The sequence below is a fragment of the Suricata suricatta genome, chromosome 9, assembly GCF_006229205.1.
Source record: "Suricata suricatta isolate VVHF042 chromosome 9, meerkat_22Aug2017_6uvM2_HiC, whole genome shotgun sequence".
In the NCBI taxonomy this organism is placed as follows: domain Eukaryota; kingdom Metazoa; phylum Chordata; class Mammalia; order Carnivora; family Herpestidae; genus Suricata; species Suricata suricatta.
The window spans coordinates 25,865,611-25,890,499 of NC_043708.1; the positions used below are offsets into that span (position 1 = coordinate 25,865,611).

The 24,889-nt window shown below is 41.6% G+C and overlaps 2 protein-coding genes across 2 annotated transcripts in view; both read left to right on the forward strand.

The window, feature by feature from the left end:
- The window catches only part of TMED10 (transmembrane p24 trafficking protein 10), a 41,284-nt gene extending 37,732 nt beyond the window's left edge, over positions 1 to 3,552 (forward strand). The window contains exon 5 of the mRNA XM_029951306.1: positions 323 to 3,552. Within this exon, the coding sequence (XP_029807166.1) occupies positions 323 to 444 (122 nt within the window). The 3' untranslated portion in view covers positions 445 to 3,552. The remainder of the gene's footprint in view (positions 1 to 322) is intronic.
- A 4,819-nt stretch (positions 3,553 to 8,371) lies between these two features.
- The window catches only part of NEK9 (NIMA related kinase 9), a 42,691-nt gene continuing 26,173 nt past the window's right edge, over positions 8,372 to 24,889 (forward strand). The window contains exons 1-10 of the mRNA XM_029950850.1: positions 8,372 to 8,743; positions 10,991 to 11,168; positions 13,059 to 13,114; positions 13,648 to 13,718; positions 15,488 to 15,593; positions 17,550 to 17,681; positions 19,461 to 19,571; positions 20,611 to 20,675; positions 23,049 to 23,099; positions 23,558 to 23,750. Of these exons, the coding sequence (XP_029806710.1) occupies positions 8,525 to 8,743; positions 10,991 to 11,168; positions 13,059 to 13,114; positions 13,648 to 13,718; positions 15,488 to 15,593; positions 17,550 to 17,681; positions 19,461 to 19,571; positions 20,611 to 20,675; positions 23,049 to 23,099; positions 23,558 to 23,750 (1,182 nt within the window). The 5' untranslated portion in view covers positions 8,372 to 8,524. The remainder of the gene's footprint in view (positions 8,744 to 10,990; positions 11,169 to 13,058; positions 13,115 to 13,647; positions 13,719 to 15,487; positions 15,594 to 17,549; positions 17,682 to 19,460; positions 19,572 to 20,610; positions 20,676 to 23,048; positions 23,100 to 23,557; positions 23,751 to 24,889) is intronic.

Genomic DNA, 24,889 nt, shown 5'->3' on the forward strand with positions numbered 1-24,889 from the left:
GGGTGATGGGATGATCACTTACTTCAGTGTTGTTGCTTCTGCAGGTGAATGAGTTCTGTTAGATTTTCAAGGGCATAGGAAGTTCTTCTGTGATATGCAGTTGACCACATTCTCAGCTTATTGTGGGTCAAACTGATAGTGCTAATCTTTGTGATTTTTAACATTTCTATATAGAATAGTGAAATTTTAAGAAAAACAATCCAAAATCCTACTGCTTGGCCTAGGGACTGAGTGGAGTTAATTAATGGCCTTTCCCCGCTGGCCGCAGTTGAGCCTGCTGAACCTCACTTCATTACACTTGTAACATTTTTGTTTTTTTTAGAGTCCACAAATACTCGGGTCCTGTACTTCAGCATCTTTTCAATGTTCTGCCTCATTGGACTAGCCACCTGGCAGGTCTTCTACCTGCGTCGCTTCTTCAAGGCCAAGAAGTTGATTGAGTAATAAGGCCCAGCCCCCTCCCACCTGTATCTCAGCCAGCTGAACATCGCTGGGACGAGCCTGGCCTCAGGCAGCCTACTGACCGCGCCATCAAGGCACATTGGAGCTTTCTTGCCAGAACTGGTCTCTTTTGGTGTGGGAGGACATGGGTTACCACCTACACACGACAAGTCAGTGAGGGACTTCTTTTTAACTTGGTAGGATTTGGACTGGTTTTGCAACAACAGGACTATGATTAGAGTCATCTGTGACAAAAAATAGGGGTTACCTAGCTAATGCCAAAGCCAGCATTTGTACTGGGTTTCCTCCTGTGCTGTGTTTGAACCATGTTTTTTTCCTTTTCTTACTCGCTCACCAGTTTGAGCTTCCACTCTAGTTCCTTCACCAAGGTATGTGTGACCATGTTGAACTTGTTTCGTTCTGATTATCCTCTTTGGGTTTCTGTGTGAAGACACACTTAACTTTCTCTTGACTCTTAGCTGAGATGTTTAGGTAGCTTCTGGTGATATTCTTTCATTATTTTATGTCTCTTAAAAGGGTGATTGATGGGACACCCCATAGAAGTGAGCTTTGAACTGTAGATAATTCTTAAAGAAAACTTCGTTTTAGAGAATTAAAATATTTGTGCTAACTGCCTGAACCTTTTTCGTGTATTTATGTGTGTTTAGTCCTATGCAGTTTTATCAGGTGGAGATTTGTGTGATCACCACCGCAAGATGCAGAACTGTCCAACTCTTCTATCCCTTATGCTACGACCCTTTTATAACCACAGCCACCTCCTTTACCCCAGAGCCCCACCTTCTGGCAACCACTGATCTGTTCTCCATCTCATTTCAAGAACGTTTTATAAATGGAATCCTATATATAGTATGTAACCTTCCGAGATTAGCTTTTTGAACTCATCATAATTCCCTTGAAATCCATCCAGGTTGTTGCATGTTATCAATAGCCTGCCCCCTTTGCTTGCTCGGTAGTATTCCGTGGCATGGGTGCGCCACAGTTTGCTTAGCCATCCCTCCATTGAAGGACACCGGGGTTGTCGGGTTTTGGCCATTTCTAATAAAGCTGCTGTGAACTTTCATGCACAGGTTTTCATGTGAACGTAAATACTTGTTTCTCTGGGTAAGTGCCCAAAGGGCAGTATGGTAAGCATGTGTTTATTTTTGTAAGAAGCCACCTAGTCCTTTTTCCAGAGTGACTGCCATTTACCTTCCCACCAGCAGTGTGTGTCCAAACCAGGTTCTCTGAATCTTCACCAGTATTTGCTATTGCCGTTATTTTTATTTTAGTCCTTCTAGTAGGCGTGTGTAGTAATACCTCATTATGCTTTTGATTTGCATTATCCAATTGGCAAATGATGTCGAACATCTTTTCATGTGCTTATTTGCCATCTATATATCTTCCTCAATGAAATATCAATTCATATCCTTTTTGCCCACTTTCTAATTAGATTGTTCTTTCTACATTACGTTTTGAGAGTTCCTTATATATCCTAGATACAAATCCTTTGTTAGATAAGTGGTTGCTTGAATTTCTTCTTTTTTTAGATTTTTTTTTTTTTTAATCTCTACACCCAATGTGGGTGGGTCTCGAACTTATAACCCTGAGATCAAGAGTTGCATGCTCTACTGATGGAGTGTGGTTGCTTGAATTTCTAACTTCTACCAAGGAAAATATAAGTAAAATTTACCAACTCTTCTACATGGCCAGTCACTGACTTAATTCCTGTCCTTATGTGTTCCATCTAGCAAATTAAGACATATGAGGTATTTAAAAACACACATACACACACACACACACACACACACACATATCTGGGAGGATTATGAACAGAGTAAATGTTTGAAGATGCATGTTGTGAAAGTAAAGCCAAGAATCGCTGTGGGAATATAAGGTGCCTAAGGGCCAATACTAAGAAGTAAGTAAAGGTATGGATACAAATGACCATGATTGTAAACAGTTATGAAAAATACTACCACTTGAAAATGTCTCCACTCCACCCAGGAAAGTGGGTAGGAGTTGGTCCTTTCTGTGACCTCTTTTTTAACCCCTAGTGACTGTACAGGGCTTGTCTAATCACAGTGGTACGAATTCCAGGACTAGGGCAGAGCACTCGCAGTTAAGAAGCGGTGTGTCAGAATTTACAGCGAACACTGCTGTGATGACCAGCTTAAAGTACAAAAGTGGAAGAGGCAGTGAGTTATGTTGTTGAAATCTCAGGCTCTTCTATTAATGTTCCAGCTACTGTGAACCCCAGAGCCCTTTTTCCTCCTCACTTGGCCCCCTGTAACAATTTCTCTAGTGTGGCAGAGTGGTTCTTTCATTAATTTGTGTGACATTGCCATCTGCTGGTAGGAATTGATAGGTACGGCTCTGAGAACTTGGCAGCCAAATCCTCGCCAGAAGGACGGCAGGTGTTGAGTATTACATATACTAGACAACAGAGGATACGTCCAAGTAGGGAAGAGAATAACCGAGTTTGTGGGTCAGATCCATTCTTTAACATCTAAAGGTCAACTTCTGTTCTATACCATTAGCCCAGTAAAGTCTCCTATTTTTGACTGGTGCCTTTCCCCTTTTTCAGAAGCAGTGAAAGTTCTTCAGTTGGTTATATCCTTTTGTTCTGATAAAATGGCAAAGAAAAAGATAGGAGAGGAGAATATTTATTTTGCCGATGTTTTTGTTCCTGAAAGTGATTTTGTGAAACTGGGATTTTTTTTTTTCCATGTCCTTCCCTTTTACTCATGCCAAAAATACCAACTTGGACCTTGTGCTTTAAAGTTTAAAGTTCATTGATAATTACACTTTGATTTGATTGAAAGAGTAAAAATTACTTATATTTTATAAAAGACTAGTGCAAGAACAAATCACCTTTAAAAATGGGGATGTTATCGGCTTCCCTCCATTTTGAGCCTATTTAACACAGTCTATATTCTAGATAGGAACAATATAGTTTAAGCATTGTTATACCATTGTCATAAACTTCTATTGGAAGCCATTTTTCTGTTTGTTTAACGGAAAGAGGTATGTGGGATTTCTACAGATTTACTTGTAAGTGTTGGATTGGGGACTTTTGTGTAACTTTTCTCAAATAAACGCTAGCAGAAACCATCTTAGGTGTATTTTTCTGTTACTCTTGAGTATCTCTTTATCTGAATTGACAATAATTCTTCCATATTCTTCAGTTTTAAAGTATGACAAATTATCTGTGATGAATTAGAGACAAAATTGCATGTGATTTATCGCAGATGGATAAAGTTTGAGCTAATTTTATTTTACATATAAATATGTAAGCTATATATAATGTGTATATAAACATAATAGTACACATCTTCTGAAAGGCAAAATAGGGTTCTGTGAGTCAAGCATTTTCTGTAGCTTCTCTCTTTTGGAAACTGCTAGTGGAATTATTCCTACAGAGTGTCTTCTCCTTTGCCTTCTATTCTGAAAATACCTCTTACAATTTATAACCTCTTAGGACCTGCATTTTTGCCCCTCACATTTATGCAAAACCCAACCCACCAGGTAAAGGCCATTTTCTCCTCCTTTTTACTTACAGTTGAACATTTTTCATAAAGCTTCCTTCCAAGGGGTCAACCTGAAGTGCTTGCACATCACTAGCTGGCATCGTGCTTCCCCGCTACCTCCATTCCCTCCAAAAACAGGGGATAAGTTTGTTGGTGAATCTACAATCTATAAAGTAGTGATTCCCAAATTTGAATGTAACTATTTTAATATCAAAAATGTCTTATTTCTCACTGATGATATACTTTTAGAGATTTAAAGTTACTTATTTTGAGAGAGAAAAAGTGCAAGCTGGGGGGCGGAGGGCAGCGGCAGAGAGAGAGAGAATTCCTAGCAGGCTCCATACGGCCAGCACAGAGCCCAGTGTGGGGCTCAGATCCATGAACAAAGAGATCATGACCTGAGCCAAAACCAGGAGCCAGGCGCTAATCAGCTGAGCCACCCAGTTGCCCCTGATTTTAAAACTTCTAAATGAACTTGATAGTCTCAACAGTATCACATCCTTGTTAAATGGTAGTATGTATTGTGCAGACTATCAGTCTGCTGTAGTGGTATCCCACATAACATAAACCCTGTGGGGAGTTTTAAATTTTCCAGTGCCACAATAAGAAACAGGTGAAGTTAGTTTTAATATATCTACTATATCCTGAATAGCATTTCAACACGTAGTCAGTAGAAAAAAGATGCGTGAATGTTTTGCCTTTTTCTCCCCATATAAAGTCTTTGAAATGCACGCGCATTTTACAGCTCCAGCACATCTCCGTTCAGACTAGCCCCAGTTCAGGTGTTCCGTGGCTGCCTGCAGCTAGAGTCTACTGAACTGGGAAGTGAAGGTAAAGAGTTTGCTTGGCACTGTGGTAGATTCTTTCATCTTTCCAGTGATTCTGCAGCCCCAGGGAGCTGCCATGAACAACTGGGAATGTCTGCAATTACAGCATTCTATTTACTGGTTAAAATAAAACCTGGAAATACCCACTTTTTTACCAAAGGCACTTTAAAATCAGTTATACCTTTAGAATGTTCAGTATTTCTGGACTTTTACAAATATTCCAAGGCCAGATGTTTAGTTTCATTTATATGTAGTGTAATGAACGAGCATGAGTGTTTCTGTTCTGTATTCTCTAAGAGGACAGGACATTTGTTAAACTTCTATCTATCCATTATAACTAGAACAACTTACAATATCTGGGTAACCAAGCTATAGAAAATGATCATTCCTCTGGCAAAGATGCCAGAAAAAATAATTTTTTAAGTTTGTTTATTTTTGAGAGAGAAAGCACAAGCAAGGGAGGGGCAGAGAGAGGAAGAGAGAATCCCAAGCAGGCTCTACACTGTCAGTGCAAAGCCTGACACAGGGCTCAAACCTACAAACTGAGATCATGACCTGAGCCAAAACCAAGAGTCAGGTGCTTAACCAAGACTGAGCCACCCAGGAGCCCCCAGAAAAACAAGTTTTTAAGCTTTGGCTGAAACCTATTCACTTTTTATTTTAAGTAATTGTTTTTTCAGTTCCTTTAACCAAAAAAATAAAAACTAAAAAAAACATTAAACATATATTCTGTTTAATGTGCTGAGCTAAGCTCTGAAGTAAACTCAGATAAGAAGTAATATCTATCCTCAAAGTGCCTTGTAACGAATACAAAGTAAATGGAATAGCATCTATCCAGAATGATCTCCCTACTTTGTTTACCCATCACTGACTTAACATTTTGGATATTCCTTCAGGAAGCCTTCACTTAACCCAGCAAGTTTTGCTTGGAAAGATGCCCCTCCTCAATTCCTTTCCGGAAGCTTGTACTTAACTATAGCACTTACACAGTTGTGATTGCGTGGTTATTTGTTACATGGACTGTAAGCTCCATGAGAGCAGTAACCATGTTTATTTTGTTTCCTGTTGTAACTCAGCACCTGGCACAAATGGGTACTCGGTGTTTGCAGAATGAATTCAAATTTTTAAAATATCTATAATCTGGCATCCTGGAATGAAGACTTCAAAATAAAATATGACAAGAGTTATCAGTCAGGCTTGCATTTAGGTTTAAAAAAGGTTCTCTACATTGGAGATAATAATGACCTGATACTCATTCATCAAATACATTTTAAGCCTAGAATATCAAGCACTTTTCTAGGTGCTGATAATCAAGAGCACAAAGTCCAGGCTCTTACAAGCTAATATTCTAATGAATGGAGAGAGACAATGAAGTAAACATAACAAGACATCAGCATTTTACAGATAAGCATTGCAAAGAAGTGATGTGACCTGCTGGGAGAGCTGTGTTCACTCTGGATTGCTTTGCATATGAAAAAGAGGCTTAAAGTACCAGTGCCGGATAAGCAGACCCTCATTCTGAAGACTAGCGTACAGAAAGAAGTATTGGATCCAGATTAAGGGAGACAAGTCTCCTTGTACTCTCATTCAGACCCAATGTGGAAGGTTATGCAGAGTGTAGGTTATCATACACAGGGTAGGCGCCTGGGTGGCTCAGTTTGTTAAGCGACCAACTCTTGACTTTGGCTCAGGTCATGATCTCACTTCCGTGGATTTGAGCCCCGCATTGGGTTCGGCGCTGACAGTGCAGAGCCGGGGATTCTCTCTTTCACTGCCCTTCCCCCACTGGCATGCTCGAACACCCTCTCTTAAACACACACATACATACAAAAATGAAAGGGACATTGATGACCTGCAGAGAGGTCAGAGGAGTGTAAACTCATCCTTCACAACTCCCCTACCCCATCTTGCCACTTGTCTTTATCCTCTCCTTGCTGTCACTATCCACCTCATCAAAAATCAGGAAGGGACTCTCTTCCACTCAGAATTACCTCATCAACCACATCCCAACTAATCACAAAGTTTTAATGTTCCTCAAATGGATTTCTCAAATCTGGAACTCCTCTTCACTCACACAGATAAATACTTTTGGTGCCTTTTCTTTTCGTAGACTATTAAGTTGCCTCTTAACTGATCTCCCTGCTTCCAGTCTTTGTCCTCCACATTGTCATCAGAGTTATTTGTAAAATAGGTCTTTGGTCTTATGTAAGGTGACTGTATTATAGTTTATTGTCTGAGCTGGGCACGTGAGCAAAATAAAGCTCTATTAGTTATGGGGGGTCGGGGCATAAATTAGTAGGACTTCCCCAGCAAATTAGGACATATGGTCACTAATCATATACTCCTCTGCTTTACAATGTTGCATAACTTTTCATTGCCCACAGGAAAGCTCCTGTGGCCCCGTCTTCTCTTGCTTCTACCCCACATACACCCTGACCTCCAGCCATGACACCCCAAACACTGTGCTCTCTGAAAGATGGGGATCCAGATTGCTGGACTCGTGGCTCCTCTTACTAGCCGTGTAACAATGTGCAGGTTACTTAACCTCTGTATCTCAGTTCCTTTTTTTTTTTTTTTTTTTGAGAGACAGAGAGATACAGCATGAGCAGGGGAGGGTCAGAGAGAGGGAGACACAGCATCTGAAGCAGGCTCCAGGCTCCGAGCTAGCTGTCAGCACAGAGCCCGATGCAGGGCTTGAACCCACAAACCATGAGATCATGACCCGAGTCAAAGCCAGAAGCCAGACACTTAACCGACTGAGCCACCCAGGTGCCCCTCAGTTCCTTCTTTAGAGTAAGAGTAAGATAAAGTTTAAATGGGATGACACAAGAAAAGCAAACCTTTAGCATAGTGTCAGGAACATAACAAAAGTTAACTGGTCTCTGTGAGGTAGGTCATATTCCTACAGCTTTACAGATTTTTAAAAATTTGATAACGTAAAGTTGCCCAAGGTCAACTGTTGGAACATATTTTTTTTTCACTGTTATTAAAATTCTCCTAGTGACTTAAGAGTAAGGAGCATCTTATTGTAGATTTCCCACCCTCAAATACACTGATACCCAGTGCTCAAATAATGCCTAAGATCAGACGGTCAAAGATTTGGAAAGACACACGGAAGGAGAATGTTAAATCTGGGAAAAGAGTGTCAGGAGAGTTGACTTAAATTATTTTTGGAGCTGTATACAACGGGGAGGACCTAGGATGGTTCTGGGAGAAATAACTGGGCCCAGAGACTGAGATGACAGACAGTAACTATTTCCGCTTACTCTAGTATCTTTAATATCTCCCTAAACAAAGAGCACTGTCCAAAGTGGAATCACTTGCCCTTGAGATAGGCCTGGCGCCAAGATGTGACCTCCGGACCTCGAAGCTGTCTGGGGACCTGGCCAGGGATCGGGAGAGGGGGTCTACAGACCCGTCGGTGATCTCTTGCAGCGGCCGAAGCCCTTCGGCCCCACAGCGTCCCCACCAGCGCCCGTCTAGCCCGGCCCGCCCGGGAGGGAGGGAAGCCGAGGCCGCCGCACTAAGCAAGTGGACCAGCGCAGGCGGAGGAAAAGCCCGCCGGGCCGGAAGCACCGGAACTGTTTCCGGGTCAGGGGGGGAAGGAGCCACCATGGAGCCTCGCGGGGTGGCGGGGCTGACGGAGCCGCTGGCCGGCGTCTGAAGCGAGAGAGGCGCAGCGCGGTCAGCGCCGCCGGGGACACGCAGGCCGGTCCCGCGGCCGCCGCCATGTCGGTGCTGGGCGAGTACGAGCGACACTGCGATTCCATCAACTCGGACTTTGGCAGCGAGTCCGGGGGTGGCGGGGACTCGGGCCCGGGGCCCAGTGCTGGTCCGGGGCCGCGAGCCGGCGGCGGCGCGGCGGAGCAGGAGGAGCTGCACTACATCCCCATCCGCGTCCTGGGCCGCGGCGCCTTCGGGGAGGCCACGCTGTACCGCCGCACCGAGGTAGCGGCCCCTGGCTACGGCCATCCCAGCCCCTCCTTCGCCGCCCCGCTTCCCAGCCCAGACCGGTTCCCGGCTTTGCCTGCGGCTTGCGCCTCGTGCTCGCTTCGGTTTGCGCAGCCGCAGGGTGTGTGTCTCAGAGCCGCCTCCGGTCTTCCAGCTCACCCGCCCGGGAGTGCGTCAGATCACTGGTGTTACTAACTGGTCGTTTGTGTCGAACCCGGGGAACTGAGCAAGTCCTTGAACTTTCCCTGAGCCTTAGTTTACCCATCTGTAAATTGGGGCTGATGATAACTACCTTGAAAAATAACCCTTATTACGTTTGGGAGTCGAACGAAAAGTACTTTGCAAACTGTAAATTAAATGGCATACGAATGTGAAGGGAAGTTTTGTCAAAACTTCCTCGTGCTGTGTAGTCGGGGTGGAGAGGAGGGGCATAGCTTCCAAATTCCCACATCAGTGTCAACTCTACTGTCTATGCCGTTATCTTTAAGTTCAGGTACGAACACTTAATTGGCGATTTTTCTAGAACGTCATTGGGAAGGTCGTTGCTTTTTTCATCAGTGTTTATCCAGCAGTGTTATGCATGGGAAATGCCTTTTTGGCATATTCTAAGCCACTGTTTCTTAACTTGGGAGGTGGGAGGCAAAGATTCCTTTGAGAACCTAATGTAAACGTAATCCCCCCACCCCCAGCCTATTGCATATATACACATCCTTTGAAGAGATTCGTTCAGAATGTATACTGATGTAAAAAAAACAAAGACAAAAACAAAAAAACCTGTAGTGGAGGCCGTACTTGCTAAAGCTAACCATCAGTTGGATTTGATCACTAAAGTCTTAAACTTGAAGACTGTAGGTGATGATGATTCATCCATCAGTAATCCATCTGCAGTTCTGGGGTGTGTTTCAAGCTAGCGTACTTTTAAGGCTGAAGGATGGAGAAGAGAGGTGATTGCAAGACAAAATGTTCAAGTGTTCTTTTTTATTCTAATGCTGCATTAATGCATGATGTTAGGGTTACTGTTAGTATTCTGTCTTTCTTATTTGTACTCAAAATATAAGAAAGAGGAGGTGAGCATTACCGTTACCGTTTTATAGTTAAAGACACTAAGTGTATTTAAATGACTTGACACTTAAATTAGAAGTAAATCTTGGGCTAGAACAGAGTTTCACCTCTCCTTATCCATGCTGTTCCATCATGTTGCCCTTGATGAGATTAGCTTATTTAAATTTGATTACACTTCTCAAAAAATGGCACATTATCTATATGGCTAAATGTTTAGTAGGTCTGTGAATGTACAAAGGTTTAATGAGAAGCAGCCCTTTTGTCCAAGAAGCTTATATTTCGATGGGAAGACAAGGTAGCCCTGTGAGTAAACAAATAGCATTTAAGTTGTATGTGTATATAAATGAAAAAGGATCGACAAAAATCATTTTAGTGTGTGAGTTCTATAGGGAATGGTCGCACCGAATAAATGCACAGTAGAAAGTTTATCAGGATCTCCCTTCCCTTCCCCCCATAGTATAAAAGGCTTATTAGCAGAATCATTAGAAAAAATAGAGTGATGTGCATGGCGATGTTTCTGGGCTAAGGAGCAGTATCAGGAAAGAATTTGAGTGTTATGAATGGGAGTGGATACTGGGAGCTGCAAGTAAGTTGTCAATGGATAGAGGGAAACGTGATACATAAAAGTTATAGGAGACGGGGCAGGTGAGGGAAGTGAACTCAGCCCTTAGGCATGACTTATTCCTCTCCAGAAAGCATAAACAGAAATCACTAGAGAAATCTAAATTTGTAAAATTAGACATAAGTTTAATGTTTCCATTTTATAAGAAACTCCGGTCAGCTATAGATAACCCGTCTCTCCAGTTCTCCAGTTCTCCAGTATTCTAGCCCTCCTACAATGCTTATCATGACTAGCAGTTTGTCATGCTGTCCTTCAGTAAGAATCTTTGAGATCTATCTCTATCTCATATTTTTATCTGGAACTGACACAATGCACATTTGAATGTAGCAGCACTGTAATAGCATCTTAGTGCTTTGCTTTCCCTAGTCCTGCAGTAAATGATAAAGCTTAATTGTATGAAGAATCTTTAAATTCTGTTCCTGTTTTGTTTAAAGGAGAAAATAAAAGAAGTCGCTCTCTGCCCATCTAGGAAGTGTTCCTTCTAGGCTTACAGATCCAGGTGTGGATTCGTCCTCTGCCAGGCTGGAGGAAAGCACGGTACCTCTATTACTGTGTTGTAGGATGACTCACTGGTTGTGTGGAAGGAAGTCGACCTGACCCGACTGTCGGAGAAGGAACGTCGTGACGCCTTGAACGAGATTGTTATTCTGGCGCTGCTGCAGCACGACAACATTCTTGCCTACTACAATCATTTCATGGACAACACCACTCTGCTGATCGAGCTGGAGTATTGTAATGGTAAGGTGGGGTTCAGCCGGACCTCCCCAGGCAAGACGTTACTGTGTTTGTACTTCCCTTGAGGGGGGAGAGGAAAATTAGAGGCATATGCATTGATTAAAAACTTCAAATGGAAGGATGCCTGGGTGAATGGGTCAGTTGAACATCCAACTCTTGATCTCAGCTCAGGTCTTGATCTCAGGGTTGTGAATGTAAGCCTCACATTGGGCTCTGCACAGGGTGTGAAGCCTACTTGGAAAAAAAAAAAAGACAAACAACTTTAAATGGATTTCTAGAGTTTAAGAGAAGTGAGTTCAGACTGTGGAGAATTTTGAAGCGATTTACCAAAGGAGGGAAGGAATACTGCATACTGCATACTCAAATTCTCTATTATGCTTATAGTTTCATCCTCAAAATATCCAGTTGAATTTTACATTCACTTTTCAAGGTTTTTCTCTTGAATTAACATGAGTTAGGCATTAATGTGAGACATCTAATTAGGCACTAGAGACACAGTGTGGCTTGCCACTGCTTGATATAGTATTGAATGAAATCTTATAAGGGACATTTATTTATATTGACTCAGCCAAAACCATCCTTTTGAAGAGCGGTTCAAAGATCATAGCGGAATGAAAATGACACAGAGCATGGCTTTCATATATCTGGTCTTTGAATTCTTTGGACTGTTTCGCTTGTAAGATAGCAGTATATATAGCTCATTTGCTACAAAAATAGGATTCTAAACCCATATCCCAAGCTCCACTGCTTCTTAACGCTGCAACTTTGCAAAAGAAACTTCTCCGTGCCTCATTTCTTCATCTTAATACAAGATGATTAATAAACAGTACCTGCCTCCTAGGGATGTTGTATTAAATGAACATGTAAAGCCCTGAGCATCATGCTTGGTATGTAGTAAATCTTTAATACATAACTCTCCTAGCTATTGTCCTCATTACGTAGGAGAACCCCGAAAGCCCTTTCTTGAGCTATATGCTAAGGAAGTCCCAGCATATTCTTCACTCAAATCTCAAGAGAAAGCTCCTAGAATTCTAATTTTTTGTCTTGGCTCTCGTGCACCAGGGTTGTTCCTGGTTCTGATCAACCCTAAATGTACGAGATTATATTAGAGGTTTCTAAAGTAGCAGAAGCCACAAGTAGTAACTTCCTTTGTGGTTAGGAGGGACTAGAACAGTGGTAGATTTGCTGAAGTGCCAAGTTACTAAATTGCAGGGGGAAAGAAGTTGTGAAACTGAGCCAGGGCTAAAGCATGAGTTATATTTGCAGGTAGGAAGTAAAGTGAACCCTGATCATTTGCAGTCTGTCACTTGATAAAGGAAAAGGAGAATCAAATTCAGACGTATTCCACAGGAAGGAGTTAGCAAAGAGAGTAATGACTGGAAACAATCGAGGTGTACCCTAAATTACGGGAAACCTGTTCAGAATGCAGTAGAAAGAAGAGGAAGTTCTTGAGATACACCTGTATGTGCAGAACATTGCATCACAGGTACCCAGTGTTCCAGTAGTCACACTTCAGAGAATTGTTACAAAAATATTGCAGGTCCCTTTAAAAAGAGTTCTAGAAAAGAAAATCCTCTGATTTTGAAGACATTCAAGGTATTTTGCTAATTGGGATAATATAGGAGTGGCCTTCTTTTCTAAAAATGTCATACTTCCTGTTTTTGTAGTACTGAGCCTTTTTTGTTAGGGAGAGAATCTTTAAAGAATAGCTTAGATACAGTACTTGAGGGATGGGAAGAGTTTGTAAAGAGCCATGAGAGAAAAAGGGGTTTCCTTCGGAGAGGAGGCAGAATCCTTCATTTCTTTGGGTCACCTGTTAAAACCCTGGTGGGTACAGAAGCCAAGCTTTGACCTTCATTAAGCAATTCAAACCTGTCTCTCTTTTAATTGCAGGTGGGAACCTGTATGACAAAATCCTTCGTCAGAAGGACAAGTTGTTTGAGGAAGAGGTAATTCATATTTCTGTGGAAGGAAGCTAGACTTGTGATGTTGTGATTCTTGCATTCTAGTTCTCTATTTACTCTTCCAACAATGAAGAGTGTTTTTTTCCTTTTGTTCAGACTCCCTCCAGACTCTGGTTGATATTAATGAGAAAGGAAACCTCTAACAAGGATGCTGTCTATAGCTAAAACGGTTTACCTCCACATCATGATTCTCTATGGGCTTTCTTTCCCGGTTCTGTTACTGCATACCAGTATGCCCAGTTTTCTATACCTTTGCATTCTTCTTGGATTTCTCTCCACAACTCTGCGTCACCATTTTACCTTTTATAATGACATTGGAATTGTTTTATGAGGACCTGCTTTTTATTTTTACCCCTGCCACTTTCCTTTGCCTACTCAACCTCCAAGTACGAGATATAAGGTCATGTTGAATCATAACCTCTGGTTGCAGCTTCCTTGGTTTTGTTTTAGTGTGTGTCTTTATTTAAATGGATTTTTGTTTGTTTCCAGTCCAAATATAATTCATTTTTTTCCTGCAGATGGTGGTGTGGTACCTATTCCAGATTGTTTCAGCAGTGAGCTGTATCCATAAAGCTGGAATCCTTCATAGGTAATGAGTAAGAGAGTATGGGATGGAGTCCTCCCTGCCAATCTAACCCCCACCTTGGGGACCTCCCGTCAGCACTATTATTTTCTTGATTAAGCAGTCAAGGCTTTTCCGTTAATATAATTTAGGAAGGAAAGAGTGAGTAATGAGGGGTGTTACCTTCACTTCCTGCAGTTAAACTGTGTTTATGATCTAGGAAGAATCTGTTCAATAGCTAAGTACTACTCAGTCCCTTCTTTAAGAGATATTTTAGAGTTCAATTTATTAATTCATCAGGAAAGTCTAGAAGCCACTAAGAGATGTTCTCTGGGAGCAATAATAATTGGCAAGTGTTTTTAATTTTATAATTGAGTCTTCATTTAAATAAAAAGCTTTTGGGGTTCCTGGGTGCCTCAGGTCATAATCTCATGGTTTGTGAGTTTGAGCCCCGCTTTGGGCTCACTGCTGTCAGCACAGAGCCGACTTTGGATCCTCTGTCCCCCCCACCCTTCCTCACCCCCCAAAATATTTATTTGTTTTGTATAATTACACAGTTTTATCAGATTTTGGGGGGAAAACAGCTTTCTATTCACTTCTAGCTATAGGAAAGAACTATTACAAGAACATTTCCACATTATATCCTTCTGAAGTGAGTCATTGATCATTGCTAGAGATAAACGTTGATTCACCAGTACTGTATATCTTTTATTCTTTGTTTGTTCACTCATTTAATAATTATTCAACAGTTATTGAATGACTACAGTTGAATTTTCTTTTCAAAAGTTACAAAGATTATTGTTCTGGGTGCCTGGGTGGCTTAGTCAGTTAAGCACCAACTTTGTCTTAAGTTTCTTTTTTTTTAAGTTCATTTTTTTTTTAGAGAGGGAATACATGCAGAAGTGGGGAACAGGCAGAGAGAGAGAGGGAGAGAGAGAATCCCAAGCAGGCTTTACACCGTCAGCACAGAGCCCCTCCGGTGTGGGGTGGGAACCTGAGCCAAAACCAAGAGTTGGACACTTAACCGACTGGGTCACCTAGGTGCCATGCACTGACTCCTGATTTCAGCTTGGGTTATGATCTCACAGTTGGTGAGATCGAGCCCTGTGTCGGCCTCTGCCCTGAAGGCACAGAGCCAGCTTAGGATTCTCTCCCTGTCTCTCTGCCCCTCCCCTGTTTTCCCGTTACTCCCTCTTTCTCTCCCTCTCTCAAGTAAGTAAATAAACTTAAAAAAAAAAAAAAAAAGCAACATTTTTTTCCCCCACATCTTAAGGAAGCCAGAGTGTGAACCAGGCAGTTTATTTGTGTTGCACATGCTCAGTTCATCTTTATAAAAATAGCCAGTGATTTTATTTAGGTGATCTATGCAGCCGAATCATGTTGCTGCTGAGATGTGCAGCCTCTTGCCTTGCCTTAACAGATCTGAACACCAGCCAGTGCAAGGCACGGATGGTAGTTGAAGAGGCAGCGCACCTTACAGGAATTACAGGATTACCTGGGCCACACCATATTTTCCATCCAGCCCGCTCAGTTTTTCCTAACGTCCTCCGTGAATGGGAGACATGCCTGTGCTATGAAGCCCCGGAGAGTGACGTTAATTCTCTGCCTCCAGTCCCCCAAATTCACCTTTCAATGTTAAAGTATGTGTGAAAGTGATGACCACGGTTTCAGATCCCATAGCCGTCTGAGCTGTGGAAACCACACATTTTATTCTCTACTCATTCTGGGCAGAGTCGGGGATGAGGGAAAACAGTTGTCTGCAGGAGTTTAATATACAGAATCTTTTTTTTTTCCAGAGACATAAAGACATTAAATATCTTTCTGACTAAGGCAAACCTGATAAAACTTGGAGATTATGGCCTAGCAAAGAAACTTAATTCTGAGTATTCCATGGCTGAGACGGTAAGTGTGTGCTGCCCTTGTCTTAATTTTTCTTTTCTTTTCCTTTCCAGTACCATGAGATACTGTACACTCAATCTCACACACTTTTCTCAGGATTCCTGCAAGTTCTCCATACTTAGAAAGCAGGTCTTCAGGAGTCTTTTTCCTGGGCTTCCTAACTCGCGTTCACATGCTGAGACGTTCTTCCAAGAGTCCTTGTCCACATCACAGCTCTGACGTCATAGGCTGTCTAACACTGACCAGAGACTGCTCTGCTCCGAGGATCTTTAGGGGATTTCAGTGTATCTCTTCTTTAATATTTGAACTTAGGATGTTGGATATCTCTTTTTGCGTTTCCTCTGAATTGTTCTGGTTCAGAAGCCTGATGTTACAAATAAAGCCTGATGCCCAAGGACAGTCTGATCCTAATATCATGCACAGCCTGAAATAAAATTATCCTGAATTTTATCAGAATATTCACGGTGAGAAAAATTCATATAAGGACATGACTGCTTCCTCTGAAGCAGTGACTCCCAACCCTGGCTATCAGCATGGCTGATAAACTGCTCTAAATTGCCTGGCTCCCTTCCCACCTGAGCCTTAGAAAGACCATTGGTAAAGAGTCGACATAAGTTGATTTTTAAGGACAGTGACTTGAGCCTTTTAGGAATTACAAAACCCAGTTATTACTCTTCTGGTTTCACAGTGCTCTGTCCTTGAACTTGAAAGTATAAGTTAATTAATTAATTTTCTCCTGTTGATGTTTTCTGATAATGTCAAGATATGCCTGTAGACAATTTAGAGCAGTTTATCAGCCATGCTGATAGCCAGGGTTGGGAGTCACTGCTTCAGAGGAAGCAGTCATGTCCTTATATGAATTTTTGTCACCGTGAATATTCTGATAAAACCAAAATTTGACTTGTTTTAGCCACCTAAATGTAAAGAAGGAATGATCTGAAAATTTATAAATGCCATGTAAGCCGTCTAAAAATTACTGGCTTTGCTGACTAAAGATGGCTGTCGATTTTGTTAGAACTTCTGGGGTACATTGGCACAGCCTCCATTCAGGATAATTTTATTTCTAAATCCATTCTTTTTTAGAGAGCAGAAGAGAGGGGCAGAGGGAAGGAGAGAGAGAGAGAGCACACAGGGGAGAGGGGCAGAGGGAGGGAGAGAGCAGGAGAGGGGGAGACAGAGCAAGAGAGAGGGGCAGAGGGAAAGAGCAGGAGAGAGGGCCAGAGGGAGGGAGAGAGAAAGAGCAGGAGAGAGGGCCAGAGGGAAGGAGAGAGAAAGAGCAGGAGAGAGGGCCAGAGGGAGGGAGTGAGAGTGAGAGCAAGAGCGAGAGCGAGAGAGAGAGAATCTTAAACAGGCTCCACCCTCAACACAGAGCCCCAGGCAGGGCTTAATCCCACGACCTTGGGATCGTGACCCAAGCCAAAATCAAGAATCAAATGCTCAACTGATTGAGCCACTCAGGTACCCCTCCAAACCCATTCTTCAAGACAGAAGATCTTTTTTAAATTTGAAAGAAATTCACTAGTTATGTTGGTATTACAGATGTTAAATTGAGCCATTTACAGTTTTACTACTATGCATTTTAGTTAGAACTTTTGAGCCCTTTATTCAGTTATCTTTTCCCCATTGCCAGTTCTTTTGATTTTTGGTTGGTGAACTTTTACTGTGTCTTTAATGTATGAAGTGTTCAGTGAGCCTAAAGCGTCTGTGATCCAGGAGTCACCATTGTGCCTCTCAAATACCACAGTGCCTTTGCCCTTTGTCATTGGTCCAAGAAGTTTGATGTGAAAAAAAATTTCTCCCCATAGTGGCATCATCTCATAAAAAACATATTGAGGTATGCTGGTGAATGTTTCATAGGTGTTCTCACTGGTTTGTGAGAAATTTACTTTAGTTGTTGAAATATTAATATAGTTATCTCAGAGGTGAAGTCATTCTTTGATTGTTTTCTTTGTTGTCCAGCTTGTGGGAACGCCGTATTACATGTCTCCAGAGCTCTGCCAAGGAGTCAAGTACAATTTCAAGTCTGACATCTGGGCAGTAGGCTGTGTCATTTTTGAACTGCTTACACTGAAGAGAACATTTGATGCCACGGTAAGTTGTATTATCCCCACCTTGTCCTTCCAAATGGCATAACTCAGTTGAGAGAACCAAATTCATGTATCCCTCAGTTTCTGATTTCTTCAACAGAAATCAGCTGTAGGCAAAAAAAAATAAAAATACAAAAAGTATGCAGGGGCTTAGTACTGTGTTATTAAAATGCTACAAACCAGATTTATCTTCAGTCCCCACTGAAATAATCCTACTCAAGTGTTTTAAGCATTGTACTTGAATTTATTGACTATAATTTTGAAAGTGGCTCTAGGATCCACTGTGTGATGCTGCAGTTTGGGTACGCCATTTCATTTCTTTTGCTTCAGCTATGTTTTCTTTTAATGTTAAGGCAAATTATATAATACTCATTAGAGTTGTTTTGATACTTTTGTAAAAAGTTACACACTACTGTACATCCCTAGCAGGGCTGGTGTCCACTTTCCCGACAATAAATTCCTTTAAGTCTTTTTTCCTTGTCTTCCTAAGTATAGCCCAGGGTAAAGCAGTGCTTCTCCAGCTTTCATATACATAGGAAATTCTTTGGGCACCTTGTTAAACTGCAGACTCTTTTTTTTAGTAGGTTTGGCTAGGTCCCAATATTGTGCATTTAATTATTTTTTTTAATTTTTTACTGTTTTATTTATTTTTGAGAGAGAGAGAGACAGAGTGCGAGTGGGGTAGGGGCAGAGAGCGAGGGAGATACAGAATCCAAAGAAGGCTCCCAGTTCTGAGCTGTCAGCACAGAGCCCAATATGGGGCTCCAACCCACAAACCGTGGGATCATGACCTGAGCCAGAGTCCTATTCTCAGCCGACTGAGCCACCCAGGTGCCTCCCAGTATTTTGCATTTCTAACAAGCTCCCCCCCACCCCATGCTGATGCTGCTAGTCCATGGACCAATCTGAGTAGTAAAAGTGGATTCACATCCTCTGCAAACCATGTGTGAGAACTTAAGCAAATTGTTTCATCTTTTTGATCCTCTGTTTCATTATCTGTAACAAGGAAAAATATATATCCTTCTCATAGAGAAGCTGTGATAATGGATATGAAAAATGCAAATATAAGATAATGCAAATTCATTGGCCTTACACGAGACCTATTTATTTTTCTAAATCCTGAAGTTTATTCTGGTCTACCATTTAATTCTCCTAAATAATATAGCGGAAGGAAAATGAGTTTTGGAGTCAGACAGACTTTGGTTGGAATTATGACTCCATTTTTTACTATCTGTGGAGTCTTGGGCTTTATACCTCTGAATTGGTAATCATAATAACCTCCTTAAGGGGGTTTGCAAGGGTTAAAAAGGATCATATATGTAACATGCCTACCTCGTACACGGTGGTCTCTCGATTAAGGTGTTTTCCGCCTTGCCTGTTGCAGCAGAGTATCCCCTGCATCACCATTATTAGGATATATAAATTAGGAAGCAGATTACTTGGCAAAGGAGGAGCTTAAAGCTAAGAAGCATGGCTAATCTTGTTTTCCTTTTTCTTGGGATTCAGCTGAAGGGTTAGATTATAATATTATATACTATAATATTGTAGGATTATACCATTGGCCACATGGTCATATCTCCATGTTCACCGTTTGGCTTCATTCCTTTTGATGGCAACAGTGTATCCCTAACCATTTCTTGCTGATGCATATGAATAGTTATAAAAGAAAACATACCTAATGCTGCACTATTGCCATTTATTTAAATAATAGTCACAGACATCTCAGAGCCCCTACTGGTAGATTCTAATTTTTATGTAACCAAGAATAATCATTTTCTCATAGAATCCGCTCAATTTGTGTGTGAAGATTGTACAAGGAATCCGGGCCATGGAAGTTGATTCCAGCCAGTACTCTTTGGAACTGATTCAGATGGTCCACGCATGCCTTGACCAGGTAAGCGTGACTTCCGTGTTGATTTCACTTTTGTATTTTTCCTTCCCACCCCAGTGTTTGGAGTATGGTAGAGATGAACCTGTGTAAAGCTGCATCCACTTCCCCAGGGTAGGAGGTACTTGTGGCTGTACCTAGAAGAATAGGCATTGGCAATTCATGATAGTTACGTCTTTCAGGAAACAGATTCTTAAGTGTTATTCTGTTTTATTCTTACTTTATTATTAATTTGTGAAATGATTTTACCATCTAAATTGTGCTCCATTTTTTTATGAACAAGATTAATTTTTCTAAATTGATTTTACAAAATTACAGTCAGATATAATTTAGAGTTCCTGATGTGCAGAATAAATATAGTTCTGCCATTTCACAGTTGCCTTGCAGCGTTGCTCTAGGTTGGTTTTATTCAAAATATGGTTCGTGAACCATAGGTGTTAGAATCACTAGGGGATGGGTGAGTTTTACAAGTAAAATAATGAAGATTTCTGAGTCTCAACACACACCAAGTGGATCAGAATCTCTGTAGGTAAAACCCAGAAATTTTTATTTATAACAAGCACTTTGGGAGATTTGTTCTTAATGTTTATTTTTGAGAGAGAGGGAGACAGAGAAAACCAGTGGGAGAAGGGCAAAGGAGAGGAAGACACAGAATCTGAAGCAGGCTCCAGGCTCTGAGCTTGGAGCGTGATCCAGAGCTCGAACTCAGGATCCATGAGATTATGACCTGAGCCAAAGTCAGACGCTTAACCAACTGAGCCACCCAGGCACCCCACGCTGGGAGATTCCTATGTGCTATATATATTGCAATTGAGAGCCACTGCCCTAACTGAACAAGAAGGGAGGTGCATTCTCTTTCATGTACAAGGGTTGATGATAATGAGATGATATGCATGAAACATAGAACATGACATAAGAAGTTATGTTTTTTGAAACAAAAGGATAATATACTGTGTCTTCCTTCTAAGAGGAAGTAAAATGCCTCTTTAGATCCCATTTTTCCCTTTTCCTTTAAATTAAAACTAACCCAGGTTGAACTTTTTAGGATCCTGAGCGGAGACCCACAGCAGATGAACTTCTGGATCGCCCCCTTCTCAGGAAACGCAGGAGGTAAAGTACAGAGAAGTAACTCTGTTGTCTTTGTATATAGATGGCTGATGGTTGAAAGCCTGATCAAAGGACCACAAGAGAGGGCAGTGTTTCCTGACTTGGCCACTATGGTGCTGTTTTCTACTAACATCTCTTCTTTCATTGCTTGAGAGGAGCTCTTGGCTTTCACCTCCTTAGCCTGTGCTGTTTTGTTCTAAATTTGTATGATGAGACTCTAGAACCCTGCTCTCCCCCCATCTGTGAGTTTTAATCTAGAGTTGGGACATTAGAGTGTAGTGATTAAGAGGAGGGCTCTGGATTCAGACATCCTTAGATTTGTATCTGAGTTCTCTTATCTTTGTCAAGTTATTTAATACCTCTCTTATTTCATTTTCTCCCCTAGATAGTCAGGTAGGGTATGGATTAAAGGAGGTAATGTATCTAAAGTGCTCAGCCCAGGGCTTGGCACAAGATGCTCAACAGTGATCAGACAGTAGTATGGATTTAGAGTGGGCCTTTGTTTTCCAGTACGTGTATTTAGATGATAGATTGCAGTTGGAGGAGTACTCTTCAGATACCTTTGCCCGTGTCCTGAAATCAGACTTGATGGATTGTTGACAGGTTACTTTCTGAGATTTATTCTGTGGTATTGGTCTCTAGAGGTAGGAAGGAGGTCTTTTGTCCCTCACATCATAGAGGAGGCTTCAAACCCTAACTTAAAGGAAGACATGTTCTTTATCATTCCTTCTTTTTTTTTTTAAAGTAATCTCTACACCTACCAAGGGGCTCGAACTCAAGACCCCAAGATCAAGAGTCACATGCTCTCTGAGCCAGCAGGCACCTCATTATTATTCTTAAATGTTCTAATCTGTATTTCCTCCTGTTATACTATTTTTGTCTTACTGTCCTTTTTCCTCCCCTACCAGTTCTGTGTTTCTATTATCTTCCCAATATTCAAACCTTTGCTGTGCTCTTTTTCAAATCTTGCCCTTAGATACACTAAGTATATACTTAATTCCATAATCTTTGCTATTTGGTCAGTACCTTTATTTTGTGGGATCATTTAATTTTTTCTGGTCCTTCTCTAGTTGATCTCTAGCCAGCGTCTCAGTGCCTAGAATTACATGTAATACTCCAGATACAGCACTACAACCGTCCACTTGTGTTCCATACGTAGTCCAGCAATATCCCCCTTTGTGGCTGGTTAGGCATATTTAAATTTTTTATCTGGCTTATTTCCCAACAGTATAATCACTATATTAATTTCTTCCCAGATATTTCCCTTAATAGCCTTTTAATTGCAATTTTTATAGAGATAATTGTAGAAGTATACATAGTACTTCATTAGAACTTTGGACTTTGATGGAAAAATGTAAGGGCTTTCCAGATAAAGCACAGACATCGTGAACTGTGGAAATTTAGGAAACACTAAGTCCTACCTGAGTAGATTAGTGGTTCTAGACCTGGGGCTCTCAATAGCAGCCCCTCCAAAGCTTTCCAAAAATACTGATGCCGAAGCACCACCCTAGGAATTCATCTGTAAGTGTTTTAGGCAAAGTGAGAACCCTGGACCAGAATATGGGAGTAAGGAGAAGGAAGGCTGAAAAGGTAGGTCAAGAATCTTGAATGCTAGGCAAAGGGGTCTGTGTTTAAGTCACGCTGTCGTACAGAAGTAGTGGATGTTTGTGAGAGGGTAGTTCCTGTGATGAGGGGTGTGCCTAAGGAAGACTTACTTAGCAAACTAATCTTGATATTAAATCAGTATAGGACTGATTAAAGTAGATTGGAACTGTGTCGAGTCTTACCTGTTAGCAGGCGCTACTACATTCCAGGTGGGAAGCAAAGCTGCCCAGAGCTAACGTGGCAAGCCTGGAGAGCAGAGGGGACTATACAGGGCATTGTATAGGTGGAGTCTGTAGGACTCAAATATTGAAGAAAGGGAGACAGCTGAGTCCACGATGATCGAAGTTTTAAGTGTAGTCCACGGTGAGAACGGGGAGTGCCAGTTACAGAAATAGGAGAGTCACAAAAGCTGTGTGGGAAAAAGAGAATGAACTGAGGTTCAGAGATAATTGAGTTTGGGAAGTCAGTGGGCAGCCTAGACGGAGATGTGCATCAGAGGTTCTCGAAGTTCTCTGGTCCAGTTTGGAATATTTTTTGGTGATAGAAAACAAATGACCCCAAACTGCTGGCCCCCTTGTATTTAATGAATCATCCAAAGCCAGGCCTGTGTAACTGTTCAAATCCCATCAAGGTACTCTCCCAAAAGTAGTATCGTGCTCCTGGAGACATATGCTTTATAGAGGACTAAACCTGTGAAATGTATTTAAGAGACACTGGTGCAGTGTAGGAACCAATTATTTCACTCATGTATCTTTGCTTTTCTTTTGGTAGAGAGATGGAGGAAAAAGTCACACTGCTTAATGCACCTACAAAAAGACCAAGGTAATGCCTAAGAGACTCGTGAAAAGTGATATGTCTTAAATTACCATCAGGGGGTCTTTCTTTCTTTGGTCTATGCATTGCTTGATCCCAGCAAGTAGCCCTTGGCATCCTTTCAGAAGCCAACGTTTGCATAAAAGTCAGATAGTCATTTCTGAGAAAAAGAAAGCTATAATTTCACCCTCGTGCTGTAGTGGTCATCATTCCCATGATGAATGGTGCAAAGTTGAAAAGTGTAGGTGTTACGGACCAGACTGGAATCGGATCTGGCTGAGCTGTGATGAGGCCCTGGGGCAGGAATTGCAAAGCTTTCTACGATAGAGGGTTGAAATCAGTTGTCAAGAAAGAACATACTTTCTCATACCATAATTGGCAGTTCTTCTCTGGGAACGGACTGGAAGCATTTATCTTTGATACAGTTTTTATGTTAAACGTGCCTTTGTTCTGGGGGTTGTTGACAGGTCAAGCACTGTGACTGAAGCACCCATTGCTGTGGTAACATCACGAACCAGTGAAGTCTATGTTTGGGGTGGTGGAAAGTCCACTCCCCAGAAACTGGATGTCATCAAGAGTGGCTGTAGTGCCCGGCAGGTGTGTGCAGGGAATACCCACTTTGCTGTGGTCACAGTGGAGAAGGAACTGTACACCTGGGTGGTAAGTGAAAGCTAAGTGCTTGAGAACAGTGACGTAAGCCTAACTCTTTCCTGAGCTGGGGATGTCTCAGTGTTTTGTTAGTTGAACATGTGCGTAGGAACGGCAGTATGGAGTAATGGAATGTAGGCTCTACTGAGAGTAGGGATGTTGTCTGTTTAGTTCACTCCTGTGTCCCCAATGCCTGACCCATATTAAGTCATTTGTAAGTGTTTTTTGAATGAACGAATGAAAGAGCGAAAGAAGGAAAGAAAGAAAAGAGCCCTAGGTTTGGACTCAGGAGGCTGGACTCTTATTTACAGCTCTGTGATTCCAGGAAGTCACTTACTTACTCTGTTCTACTACCGTGAGTTTCAGAGCAACTAGTATCTGTGAAATAGTTTTATAAACAAATGAAGCAGTGTACCGTACCACCTCAGGGAAATTCTAAGCCCTGTATCAGTGATTGAAGATGGCTAAGTGTATCTTCAGAATTTTCCTTTGTTTCCCACTTTATCTCTTCTGGAACAAATTGCATGTATTTGCTGTCGGTTTCCTTTTCTGCCACTGAGTCCTCATTCACCTACATGCAGCTTCCATCCCTGCCACTTGATTGAAACTACTCTTAACAAAATGACCGATAAATTGATACTTGTAGTGCTTACTTTGCTTGACCTCCCAGCAGCATTGGACATAGTTGATATCTCCCTCCTTGAAGTTTTGTCCTCCCTTGACTTCCATGAGCACATCTTCTCTTGGCTTTTCTCCTGTCTCTTTGGCCACAGTGTGCCTTCTCACTGGCTTCAGAGTGCTTTTCCTTTACCCGACCTTGTCTCAGGCCTTCCGTTCTTTTCATTCTTCCTTTTCTTCCGGAGAGCTCATTTTTTCCAGCAGTCTCAGAAAACTTGTCCACAAGGCCAGTCTTGTCCCCAGTGTGTGATGGAGTAGACAATTATTGATTGATTGATTGATTGATTGAAAGAATGAATGTTAACTCTTACTTCGTAAAGCCCTGTCCCTTAAAGAACTAGCTCCTGGAGGACTTCCACAGGTAGAAACTATTGTCCCTTAAAACATTTGTATAAGAGCTTACAGTTTAGATCTTGAATGAAAAAAATTCTTTTTCTCTATAAAACTGTTGAAAAGTCATTTGAGATTATTCT